Raw genomic sequence first — 13,515 nt, forward strand, 5'->3', positions numbered from 1 at the left:
AGTAACTAAAATTATAAAATGGGCATATGTTCAGGACTAGTTTTGGCCTTTACTCTTTAATAAACCGATGATGATTTGTAGAGATAAAATACGACGTCGTTGAAGAGGGAGACCATTTTGTACGCAACAAGTCGAGTCTGAATAATTGCAAAAATTTATCAAAGTTGTGGTATTAGGGAATGATTTTTAAATTTGTGAAATTGCTTAGTTGAAGTTCATGATTTTTTTTTCTCCAATATATATATCTTTATTAGTTTATTATCTATGTTATAATACTACATTTTCCCAGGAAACTACCGAAATGCTAGAATGTGTTTTTCTTTTTTCTCTTTCTGTAGACACATTTTTAGAAGATTAAAACATTGCAATAGAAAAATGTTGTGAATAACATCATCAAGGTTTGAACAACAGAATGTAGACTTTGACCAAAGAAATAATGTTTAACACTTTTTTTCTCAATTGACTTTTTAGGATAATGCTATAATTCTTTTTCAAATTTTGGGATTTGCAACAACTTTTTTTTCTAATTATCATACGATATTAGGACTGGAGAAAATAAATTAAACAGTGACAATCGTGCTAATATAGGTTCTCTAAAGTTACAATAGAGAAATAAAAATACAAAATATCATTGTTAAAATATAAGTGTGTCGGTGTTGCTTAATTATAATAGTGCTAAATTTCTTGAAATTATGTTAAACGTTTCCTATGCATTGTTTTACCAAAATCTAACAGCAGGAGTATATATTTGAATATTAAACCTTGGACTGAAATATAGTCAATTAATTGTTGTTGGGCAATATCACCAAGTCCACGAGTAAAATTTTCAGACTTATATAGGCTGTCTCTTTCTGATCATAATAGTAAAAATTTTGAAAAATTAAATTCCTTACTCGGTTGGATCATACTCAAATTGCAATATTATAGTAATATGGAATAAGTGTAACAACATATCACATGTACCTAATATTGACTCACATGTATGTTCTTTAATTTGAGACGAACAACATTTGTGTTTTCATTTCATTTTTTTCTCATAAATGGAACAGACATCCACTGACAATATCTTTGAATTTTGCATTGGTAAAATTTGTAAATTCGATTTTTGAAATTATACGGAATATTTCTCTATATAATATAGCATCAGTTGTCTTCATGTATACAAAAAACGTACAAATTAAAAATAATATCCAAAATTTTCAAAATTAATCTTGAATTTGTGCATGATGATAAATCGCCAAAACGTGTTTGAATTGGGTACTTTTGCATTTCCAATTTTCCAAGTCAAAAACTCCACATATAAATCCTTCACACTATATATAAACAACCTCCCCATGCACTTATTCACAAACTAAAACATCATTTGCTTTCTCATTTGCATCAAAATTCTCAATAATATTTCACAAATCACAATCACTAGAAAATGTATATGGCCAACCCTAAACCATGTTTCTCTTCTCTCTTGATTCTTTTCTTGATATTCACTATGAATAATGTTCAATCACGCCCTATCCACCATATTCATCACGAAGAAGCGCCTCCCTCTCCGGTCGTTGGCCATGGAGGCGATGAAATCACGACCATCTTTGCTAATATCAAGGACTCTGGTCCAAGCCCGGGCGAGGGACATTCTTACACTACCGGCTCGCATCATTAGTACTAAAGCAATGCTTATCGATGATTAAGTACACCTTGTTATTTTTCCTATTAATGTTCATCGTTTTTTAATTTTTTATATAGCATTTATTTTGGGAATTCTATGTAATTTTTTTTATTTAATTTCTTCATCTGGGACTGATTTGATTTATCAGTTTAGCAATGCATCAGGGGATTTTGTTTTTTAGTTTAGTTTGTCAATTGATTGAAAGTAGGAACTTGGGTAGCTTGTAGAGCAATAGACTATGCTTGTAAGGTTCTCGTGTTTATTCATTTATTATATAAATTTGCAACTTTCATCAAATCTCTCTTCTCTTCTTTGTATTTTGTGAGTACTTAATTAATTACTTATAATTTTTTGAGTATTTGTGATAAGGAAGTGGTGCAATTGAGAACTATCTTAAAATAAGAACTCGAGAGCTTATTAGTTGGATGCACAAATGCGACACAAATCATATCAATTGAAAACTGATAAGTTTTAAAATTCTCATTTTAAGATACTAGTTCTCAGTTGAAGCACTCTTTATGACATGTAAACTTAAATCAAATCAAGCACGAAGAAATCATTAGACCATTTTATATCGATAAACTAACAGAAATTTAAATGCCACATCATGATGGACTCGAACTCGCCACAGTGTCGGATATTACCACATCATTACTAGAACAACACACTATTTGGAAATGTGTTATTTGAATGGGACATCAAAAAGAATAAGTCCATAGGGTATAAAACATAATTCAATCCACCAATGGACAATCTCAAAAAAAGTTAAGCATGGCTGAATTTGTCAGAACAAAAGAAATCCAGTATATGAAAACCCCCACGCCTATATATATCATCATTAGCTTCAGGAAACAACTTTTTTCCAAAAACATAAAAAAAGTGAAATGAGACAACTGAAGAAAAGAACATTTGTTTCATACCATAATACTATCATATCATCATTACTTCTATACATTGTGAACCAAGTGTTCAACATTGTTAACATCAAACAACACAACTTAACTAGTATCCATAGGAGGAATAGCTCATGTAGTTATATCTCGACCTCACATTGTTGCCGTCGTAGGCCGGATCGGTGTAGTCGACGGCCTTGATCACCATCGCCTCCCGCCGCCCCTCCTGCTCCTGGACAGCCCCGAACACGATCTCATTCGTCTCGCAGTTCTGCTGCTCGTAGTACGTCTGAGGGCTGGCCGGCCGGTGCTTCTGGTGATGCTGATGAGACTGCAGCTGCGGCTGCTGATACTCGTGCCCGTGCCCGTGGACGTTCCATTGGTTGTAGTAGGGCCGGCTCTGCTTCGACGGCCTCATCTTTTCCGCGTCCTTGTAGGGGTAGTTCTTGCGTGGCGTGGGCTCTCTCGCTTCGAGCGGAGGTGGCTCGTCCTCGCGTGGAACCACGAAGCTCTCTTGCACGGGCCACGCGCCTCCGTGCCTTGACTGGTATTGGTGGTGGTGTTGGGGTTGTTGGTAGGCCGGCATGTGGTTTATGACGACGGGCTTCTTCTTGAATCCCGAGAATAGTCCGCCGAAGAGATCGGCTACGAGGGAGCCAGTGTGGACGACGAGCTTCCCGAGAGAAGTGAATAGTCCGTCCTCTTGCTTGTCGTACTCGTCTTCGGCCGGAATCAGGGGCGGCAAGACGGATTTCGCGGATGGGGGCTGCCTCTGGTACGGTGCCGGGGGCATGCCCGTCGCATAAGCCTTCGGTTCCTTAGGCTAGAAAGTCGTTCCACAACGTCAATTTTACAATGTTTAACTCATATTCGACAAGTGATCGGGATAAGTTCACTTACATTGTCGTACGAAAGCATAGAAGCGACTCGACGTTGCAACAAGGCGAGCATGTAACCAAAGAAACAAGCTGAAGCAAGCACTGCTATTCCTGAAATGATTCATTCAAACATGTCACACCGTTGTCGAATTCAAGTAACTAAATAGGTTCTGTGTCTACCTAAATCGAGATTGTTGTCTTCCTCGTGGGAACAATCGTGCTCGTGGAGTTGGATCTCTCGTATTGCTTGGTTCCCTCTATCTATGACCAACAGAGAGCATGTACTTCCAACGTAGACCAAATCAAAATCATCCGAGAACCTCGCGTCTTCACTTGGTCCGTCCATATGTCCTCCTCTCCGGCCTGGCTTACCACCCGCAATCGTCACAACTCCTGCACGAAGTAAACCAGCAATGTTCGGATATCTGCACGAGTACATTGACTGACTTCAAGTGCACTCAATGGATGGTAAGGCTTGTTATATTTTACCAGAATCGCTGATCTTCCTGATCGCCATATTCATCGTGTCAGCAACGTATATATTGCCACTGTCGTCAACAGTAAGCCCTCTAGGATGGTTCAGTCTTGCTTGCCTCAGCTTCCCGTCTACATGCCCGTTGTACCCTTCAGCTGATCCCGCCAGCAACTTAGGCCGACTATCTGTAACGAGCCAATCATCAAGAAAGAGAACAACAAAGCTATAAATCAATGGTTTGCACAAACTTTATAAGGAAAAAACTGCATAAACCTTCACGAAAAGGGAGCTAAACTGCTAAATTACGTTGAAGAATGGATTCTTGATCAAATTCATCAATTGAGCATTGGATTCTTGATCAGAAACAGAAGCTCGAGCCATGGAATCTAAGACTAATGCCATGAATAAACAACTCGACCAAATCTAGCCACGTGTAAACTACACGGAATCAAGGTGTGTCGAAAGGAATCATTCCTTGTACAAGACAGAAGCTCGAGGTGTGATATCAAAGACTAATGACACACAAGCTAGAAACGCGTAAACTAGACGAAATCAAGGCGTATTGAAAGGAATCATTCTTTATATAAGATGCAAAGCTAGTTTTGGACAACATAAACTACAAAATGAATCTCAGGAAGAGAATAAAGCAGCATTCAAGTCGCCTAATAACACAAAACTAAGCTATAAAAGAAAAGCACAAGAAGCTAACAAATTTATGAAAAGAGAATCAAATCCAAAGGAAAAAGAAGTAGAGAGCCCCAAAAAAGAAACTTGCTCTCAGCAAAAGCAAGATATAGAGGCAAAACGAATAAAGTCATCATAAACAAAATTACAAAGTAATAAGAGTAATCTCCAAGAAAAGAATTCATTCAACTAAAACCTCTGAGTTCTAACAACCAAAGATCACAACTTTAACCTCAAATGCAACACATGAAGCAATCACAAGCAATACCAAACCATCAATTGAAACCCCAGAACTCCAAATTCAGACATTATAGTCAAAGATTGAAACTTTATCAACAAATGCAACTGAATTTAAGGCAAGAAACTCACATCGAGATAAAGGGGTTGGGATCTTGTAAATGTTGCTGTTGAGGGAGTCCAATATGAGAACCTCCTCATCCGGTGAGATCTCCACCGTGTATGGCTCAATTCCATGCTTGCTCCCATCAAACACTGTCTCAACCGTGTATCCACCTTCAAATTTCATCATTGAGCGGCTAGAGGTAGCTACAATCACACGACCCCACAATGAGAGAGAGAGAGGGAGCTATTAAAAATTAATTCTTGAAAAATCTTGAAAATGTGGGTGGATGAAGAAAACCATACCGGTTTTGGTGGCTGATTTGAGAGACCACAGCCGCTTGAAAATGGTGGAGACAACCTTTGTCACAACCCCACCAACGATTTCTAAAAAAATTACAAGAAATTCAAGAATTGGTTAAAAAAGATCATAATCAAGAAAATTAAGTAGTGGAGAGAGTGTTCCTCACTTGTAGCGGGTGAAGCAGAAACTGAGGAGCATCCAGCAAGAAAAATTAGGAGAATCACAGCAAGAACGAAGCAATTCTTTCTTCCCATTTCACCTTTGCTTAGCAAAAAACAGAGAAATTCAAGAAAATGTGGAGGGCAGATCTCTACATTCCTCCCCTTTTTATATTGTACTCATTGTGATGTACTTTCCCTGAGTCACAAAAGAGAGCATGAGGTGACTGAAGAATGAGGAGAGAGAGAGAGAGGGAGAAGCAATGAAAAGGTGGTCTTAACAATTATTTAATCAAACTTTGCTAATGAAGCAGAGATTTTCACAGTATTAAAGCAGTAGGTGAACTTATTAAAGCCCTATAACATGAGACATATGCTGTGTTTTTTGTCTTAACAGTCGCATACAACTCTGTCTCATGTAAGTAGTAGTGTATATCTTTCTTTTTAGGAGATTAAATGAAATTTAAAAAAATTAAAAAAAATTAAAAAAAAATTATATACCTAAGTTTAGTCATATTGGTGCCTAAATTATGTTGACTCATTTTTTTATATAAAAACAAAATATATTATCACTCTTACTCTTTTTTATCTCCTATTTAATTTTCTCTTATCTCTTCCATTTTATTTTCTTATCTCTTCTAATACTTTATTCTTTTCCTATTTTATATAATTTCAATGGTGAAAAGAAATCCTTCAATTTAATTAGGATGGGAAAGCAAGAATATTAGTAGTAGTACTATTAAAATTTCTATGTTACACAGTGAATAGACATGTAAGTGAATAAGAAACAATTTGTTAGCATAAAGTTTAACATGTAATCAGTTTTTAGTCTCTGTAACTGTGATCGGCCGATTTTTCATTAATAAAATTACTAAAATATTAGGGAAAAAGCTTGCAACTTACACGTTAATGTTGCTTATGTAAGAAGTCAAGTACAACTAGTGTTGGCTTTGGCACGTATTTGTGTATGTTGGAATGGATAACCATATGAATAAATTATTACTACTAATATTTTTAAAATTTTATAAGTAAAAATAAAAGAAAAATAATTTCTTAATATGTCATTAACCCCACTTTTTTAAAAATATAGTACTAGTATTTTTTTTGTATCGAATTCTATTATACCCATTTTTTCATAATTATATTTCATATTATAAATAATGTTTGGATTGAGATGAATCAATTAAGATCCAATCTCTAGAAACAGAGTCATAGAGTCAAAGATATCAATATAAATTTTAAAATTAAAATTTTCTTCTTATACGGTGATTTTTTTAGAATGTCAACTCGATGTATTAATACTTTCCATTAGAATCGAAATTATTAACGGAAACTACGTAGTTTATTCTTAAAACGCAAATTATATATGTTGATTATATTTCATGCAAATCTTAAATTACAGTACATTTAAATAGAAAAAAATTGTTTTCGTATAATCCACTGCATATCATTTGATAGAATCTTTTTTTTTTTTTTGAAAAATTCATTGATAGAATCTTAAATAGTACTAATAATGTTTACATAAATTGAATTGGTTATCAATATATTAGATTTATTTGTTTTTTTAAAAAATCAACACATAATATCAAAAATTTCAATATTAACTAAAACAGAAAATAACATAAAACTACTAATTAAACCTTATAATGGCAGAGTTTGGTTTTTAACTAAAATATATTTCAAAGCAAGTTTCGATGTTGAAATTCAGACATAACACTAATGATATTTATAATATTATCATGTAACAAAATTATACAAAAATTAAAAAGAAAATGATATTATTCAATTAAAAAAGTCGATCGTTATAGACTTATGATAATGTTTGGGCACTATATAATAGACTTAATGATAATGTTTTAAAAACATACACCTCTTTTCTGTTTTCAATTGCATTTTCATTTGTACAAAATTTATTGATGTTAGTAAATAAAGTACTAGTTTATATATCATTTTCACAATAGCGAGAATTCATTTGAACTTGAGCTTACTTTACCTCGTATAAAAGACTGATTCAATCCATTTACATTTTACATAAACCAAACTTCCAAAAACAAGAAGCTGCACAAGGTATCATACATGGTAGATCATACCAACCTCTAGCGTCGACGCCCGCGGGAAGCTCGACGCGTACGTCGGCGCTCTCGAGTTCCTCCGGAGGAAGTCGTACCCGACGTTCACAACGAGCCTCTTCATCAAGCTCGACCCCGTCTTCGCCTTCACGTAGCAGTGACCTAGAATGAACGCCATCCCCGCCTCCCTCGCTTCCATGAGTTCCCGTAGCTCGGTCCGCTCCTCTTTCTCGATTTCCGGGCTCTCCGGGACGAGAAACCTAACTCTCTTCCTCGGCCCCACAGGCGATCGGATCTCCCCGAGCTCGTTCGTGCTCGTGGTGGCATCATCGCACGATTGCGGATCTCCACCCTCGTCGTCCTCCCATAGTTTGACGCCTTTTGCGTGGGACGATGACGTCCCAATGACCGTCATCTTCTCTTCGTTCTCGAGAGTGTGTTCGGACGAACCGTTGCATTCCGACCCCTCCGACCGGATGAACTCTGCTATGCTACACACGAGATCCTTCTCGAACTCGACGTCGTCTATGATCGTGTCACGGTACCCGTATCGCGCGATACATCGGTAAACGCGGTACTCCTTCGGCCCGACTCGTCCGACCAAGAATCGCTCGTCGGATCGAACATGAGGCACGGGAACATATTTGATGCAGAACAGAACCAGAACCTGATGGAAGGCAGGGAGATTCGTCACGAAATGCGAAAAGATGGCCGGAATCCCAGACACGAGCTCCGTGTGGATGAGGCCAATCCCTCGGACACGGACGATCCCTAGGTTCGGACCCAAACCTAAGAGCCAGTTGATGGAGACCTTGTTCTGGACATCGAACTCGTACTTCTTCAGCGTCCCGTAGTGCCACGTGTACATTATCGCAAGGAATGTGAAAGAAAGCGCGATAGGGACCCAAGCGCCCTCGCGGAACTTGATCAGAGAAGCGGAGAAGTAGAGCGCTTCGATGGAGCCGAAGAATAATATGAAGCCGAGGGCGAATAAGACACTTCTATTCCAGCACAATATGATCACAAGAGACATAAGGCATGTTGTAACCAACATAACTGTTATAACAGCGAGACCTGCTCGAGCAAAACATGACAAAAGCTTAAGACATACGGCAAGCATTCAGACGAAGAGTTCAAATCAACACTCATTCAACTCAGTAGGGAAAAACGAGAATCTATTCGTACTACTTCAAAAGGTACGAGCGAGATACATGTGGATGATGAGCAAGAATCGAACGAGATGTTACCTGATGCATTACTGATGTGTTTTGTATCTCTAAATCCAATAGTAACAGCCAAACAGAGCAGCATAAGAGTCCAGTTGATTTCCGGGATGTAAATCTGGCCGCAAATTTTAGACGATGTGTGTACTATTCTGACCCTCGGAAAACAACCCACTGCACAACATTGCTTGATGATCGAAAACGTCCCAGTAATGATAGCTTGACTTCCCACCACCGCAGCAAGAATGGCGATTGCAAGAACAGGCCAACGTAGCTTTTCTGCAACCATGAGTGGAATATTAACTCAGATACAAGGATTTGGAACATCACTATGGAACGATGGAATATGTGTATAGCATTACCGGGTACTGATACGTAGAATCCAATCTGGTAGTCGCTCTCGTTGATGTGATGTTTGGAAAGATATGCAGCTTGTCCCATATACGCGAGGATCAAGGACGGATAGACGACACAGCTAAAGGCTATCTGGAGTCAGGAAGCTCTCAGTTTGAATCTTGTTTCGTTTGCAAACATAAAACGAGCAGACAAATATAACACTACAAATATACCTTGATGGACATCTGTGAAAAGTGTCCAAGATCAGCAAACATAGCCTCCGAACCTGGACGTGTACATTCATTTAGTGACTAATATGCATAAGGAAAGAGACCGGTGAAGATTGTAGAGTGTTGTACCTGTTATACATAGCAGAATCCCGCCCAACGACATCCAGCCATCTCTCCGTGTCTTCCTCAGGAATTTGTACATGTAATACGGAGAGAGTGCCTTGTAAACGTGCGGATTCCACTGTATGATGTTGTAAACTCCGATGGCACTGATACAGAAGAGCCATGTGATCACTACCGGTGCAAATAGAAATCCTATTCGGTGAGTCCCGTAGTGCTGGAGATAGAATAAGAACACCAGAATCACGCAAGCAACCGGGACTTCTATATCTGCATATACACGTAACAGTTAAGTAAAATTACTCATTAGTTAATAGTAAAAACTGATGAACAGGTGATAAGAAAAGTTATGAGATATTCTTAACTATTCTTGAAAAGGTTTTGCTTGAAGGTGATGTATTAAGAACAATAAAAATCATGACTTTATTAGAAGATCTTTCAACTTTACTGCTGCTTTTCATTGTTTATTACACAAAGTTTACTTTTCAAAGTTACTATGTTATCCACAAGAAATCTTATAATATGATCACCTAAGAATCTGCAATCTCAACTTGGATCTCCACTATAGATAGTAGTATGATAATTGATAATTGATACCCATACATCCACCACAATCAAGAAAGATGGTGACCTAACTTTACTTTATATAGATAATATTGATTGGACTTTGATTAAAGCCAAGATTTTTGTCATAGTTTAACAAAGGCCCCACAGTGATGCATTTTTCATTACAATTTGGTGTGATCTCTTTGTCCACGAACTACACATCTACTTATATAATTACGAATAAAAAATTGTGCAGATTTGTCAATGGGAATGCCGGAACATCGTCATCAACTAATATAACTTTGACAGCCTTTCTTTTTTTAGTCCAATCTCAGTTTTCTAACTATTCCTTGTTTTCCATATGGCATTTCAATCACACTGAATTGCTCAAGACACAAAATTGCCGGAATAGGAATCGGATGACGAGCTAAAGACACACGACAGAGGCGAAGAAACCGGGAGTTAGAGTAATTGACTGTAGCTAAATTTAGAAAATTTCAGTTGTGATCCTTCAAGTTTACTCAAACAGGAGATTTAACAAACTAACTAATTTCTTCACCAACAAAACACCAAATAAAGATCATATAACATAACATCAAAACATGAAGAATTCTAAGGTGATAAGAGGGCTCACATTGGTGATGATGCTTTGACACAACGAGCTCCAACCCCGAAACTGCAGAGAAAACTGCAAAAACACAGGTATAAACAGATCAAATCACAATTTCCAAATCCAAAAACACAACATAACAGATTGAAAGCAATGTGGATTTCTACCAGAAATCGCGGGGGTGAGAACCCCGTCTCCAATCACCATACAAGTCCCAAACAAGGCCAAAATGAGCAACATCCTCTGCAGCACCCTATGCTTCTCCAATGTGGATCTCAATCTCAAACCAAGGCCTCTGAAATTACCAGATGCAATCCCATCTTTCTTGTATTCATACAAATCCTCATCGGCGAGCTGACCATTCGGGAGCGTGCTCACACGGGCGTGGCGGCAGAGGAGGGAATACAAGGCAAAGGTCCCTCCTTCGCCATTATCATCAGCTCTAAGCACTATGAACACATATTTGAGAAGTGGGATCAGAGTTAAAGTCCAAAACACAAATGACAAAACCCCATATATCTCCTCATTAGTCTCTGAGTGCTGAATGTCCTCTGCAAAAGTGCTCTTGTACACATACAGAGGCGAAGTGCTCAAATCGCCATAGACAACACCCAAGCTCTGATACGCCAATGTCAAAACAGTTCTCCATGATTCCCTCTGCAGAGAAACACAATTCAATTCTCAACCCATTTCATCAAATCATGAGTAAAACAATCCCAGAAATCAAGAATTGAATTTTCAGCAGCAAGAACTCACCTTTATGGGATTTTTATTACTATCAGGGCTCCAGCTCTCAATATCCATCACTGGCTTTCTCAAAATCATGGGGAAATCATTCCAAACAAAACACTTTTAAAAGCCAACACTATAAAACTAGCCCCTTTTCAGTTCCACCCCAAAATTGCTCCAACAAACTCAAGAAAAACAAAGAAGCCTTTTTCTTTTTGGAGAAATGGTGAGAACAAGAGACAAACACGAAAACACTACAAAATGGAAATCGAGAAAAATGCAGTCTTGGGCGGATGAACCACTGAGGAAGAGGAAAAAGGCCGGTGGGAAATCGTGCTATAGAATATTGTCCCTCAACACATATGTAAATGTGTTGTACGTGGACACTATTAATTTGAGTAACATGATTTAATAGTCAAATAATATTCTCAGAGCTCACTGTACACAAAATGGGCTGTAGTATCTCATAAAATATACAGGAATAAGATCAAGAAATCCCACCTCCATTGGATCAATAAAAACCCAATCTTGAAAAATGAAAAAGAGTCAAAGAACAAGAATGGGAGCTTTAAAGAGAAAAAACTGCCTCAGCTTTTTGCTTTTTGTATTTTTGCAGAAATGTTCGGAAAATAGAATATACTGAGTGGGTGGGTAGTGGTGGTGTGTAGCTCAGTAGTGTTTATCTCTTCAATATTGCAGAGAAATTAAAACTACTTTGATCTATCAATCTATGTGTTTTTGTGGGGTTGGTTGATAAATGATAATGGGTGGGCGTGGCCACTACAGTCTACACCAGTTCAAAAAGATTATAAGTCCAAAATCTGTATAAAAAGCACCTACAAAAGAATGTATACGTTTTCAAATGCAAAATATTTGGTTTATGTATATATACTTTGATATATAGTTTTCTGAGTTAGAAGGCATGAAAGTAACGTGGCATGAGATGTGAACTCGGTGACTGGCTCGGTAGGGAACTGCAGTTGTTGATATTTTTTGTTCCAAAAAAAATCAATGAGTACTTCCATTGTCATAAAGGGCATTTACTCTCTTTGATTACTTATTTTCTGTATTTGCACTTTTGCCCCATCACAAATTTCAAATTTCCTCGGAATTAACGTGTCAAAAGAAATTTTGAATGTTGAAGAAGGCAAATTTGGCACAACGCACAAACCCTATATTTCAAAGAAGAAAAATAAGAAATTTAGTGGACGAAGAAGAGATTTAAAACAAATATTAGGGGCATTTACTATTTCGGGTAAAATTTATAACTGCACGTCTGCATGTAACGCACAAAACGACAATGCTTAGGGTGACAAAAAACGACTTTATTTTGACCTTGACAATCTGACCTACGCTAGTTTCAGTTTGAAAAAATTGTAGTGTTCTGAGTATCATTTAGGTTATTTATTTGTAAATTTACCAACTTGAGTATAATACTTTCTGGTTTTCCCCCAAAATGTAACTTTTGAATCTAAATACATGATTTTTGAATTTATTTTTTCAAAAAAATTTTGTCTTTAAATTGAAGCACAATTTTTGAAAATGCCAATATGAAAAAAAGCCGCTAGCATTAAAACGCCATCGTTTGAATAGATAAATATTACTATGAAATTGAGGCTAATTGCTATTTGGTTCTTATAAACATGTAATCACAATTTAGTGGTTTTTACTATTTATAGTTATAAGTTATTAAAAATCCGTTTTGATATACTTGAAAATTCTAAATTTAAAGTGTGCATTTATTAAAGTGTATCAAGTTGAACTTGGATGACTTATCAAAGCATCTTATTAAAGAGAAAACAAGGTGTTTGTTCAATTAAAACTATACCTAACCAAACACGTTTTATTGAACGTCGATTTACTAAATTGATAGAAAGAAACAGTTCATCTTTTGAGTCTTGTTTTTGTCTGTGTGAATGATAAAACGTAGAGAACTAGAATTCCAATTAGGATTTGCTAGAATTAGAATAACGAAAAGCCAACAAATATTCCTTGTGAATAACGTCAATAATAATAATATTGGTTTTTTCAACGACATATTGCATAATTCCGATTCTATATAAAGATGCCTCCTTTTTTAGACTTCATTCTCTTGTCTTTTGTAAATTATGCTGTTAATGATGTTAAATACGTTTTGAATTATTTTAATTACGAAAGCAACAACATTATCAAACATTGTCACGAATTATAAAAATGGGAGAATTTTTACAAATAAATAATGTCATATATTTGAAATTACTAAACCCCACGAAATATTC

General features: G+C 36.8%; 2 protein-coding genes across 2 annotated transcripts; both read right to left on the reverse strand.

Annotated features, from left to right (window-relative positions):
* Positions 1–2,506: 2,506 nt before the first annotated feature.
* On the reverse strand, positions 2,507–5,648 carry LOC125203255. The gene is made up of 7 exons (XM_048101562.1): positions 5,403–5,648; positions 5,239–5,319; positions 4,963–5,139; positions 3,924–4,094; positions 3,615–3,827; positions 3,457–3,545; positions 2,507–3,379 (listed from the first exon to the last, which is right to left on the reverse strand). The coding sequence occupies exons 1-7, from the start codon at positions 5,488–5,490 to the stop codon at positions 2,666–2,668; spliced, it is 1,533 nt and encodes a 510-aa protein (XP_047957519.1). The 5' UTR covers positions 5,491–5,648; the 3' UTR covers positions 2,507–2,665.
* A 1,713-nt stretch (positions 5,649–7,361) lies between these two features.
* Positions 7,362–11,980, reverse strand: LOC125205465 (potassium transporter 8-like). Its single transcript, XM_048104409.1, has 8 exons — positions 11,285–11,980; positions 10,696–11,185; positions 10,553–10,606; positions 9,382–9,642; positions 9,256–9,308; positions 9,049–9,172; positions 8,711–8,965; positions 7,362–8,537 (listed from the first exon to the last, which is right to left on the reverse strand). Exons 1-8 carry the CDS (start codon positions 11,351–11,353, stop codon positions 7,465–7,467), a joined length of 2,379 nt encoding a protein of 792 aa, XP_047960366.1. The 5' UTR covers positions 11,354–11,980; the 3' UTR covers positions 7,362–7,464.
* Between the last annotated feature and the right edge of the window lie 1,535 nt (positions 11,981–13,515).

Source organism: Salvia hispanica, chromosome 2, assembly GCF_023119035.1.
Source record: "Salvia hispanica cultivar TCC Black 2014 chromosome 2, UniMelb_Shisp_WGS_1.0, whole genome shotgun sequence".
In the NCBI taxonomy this organism is placed as follows: domain Eukaryota; kingdom Viridiplantae; phylum Streptophyta; class Magnoliopsida; order Lamiales; family Lamiaceae; genus Salvia; species Salvia hispanica.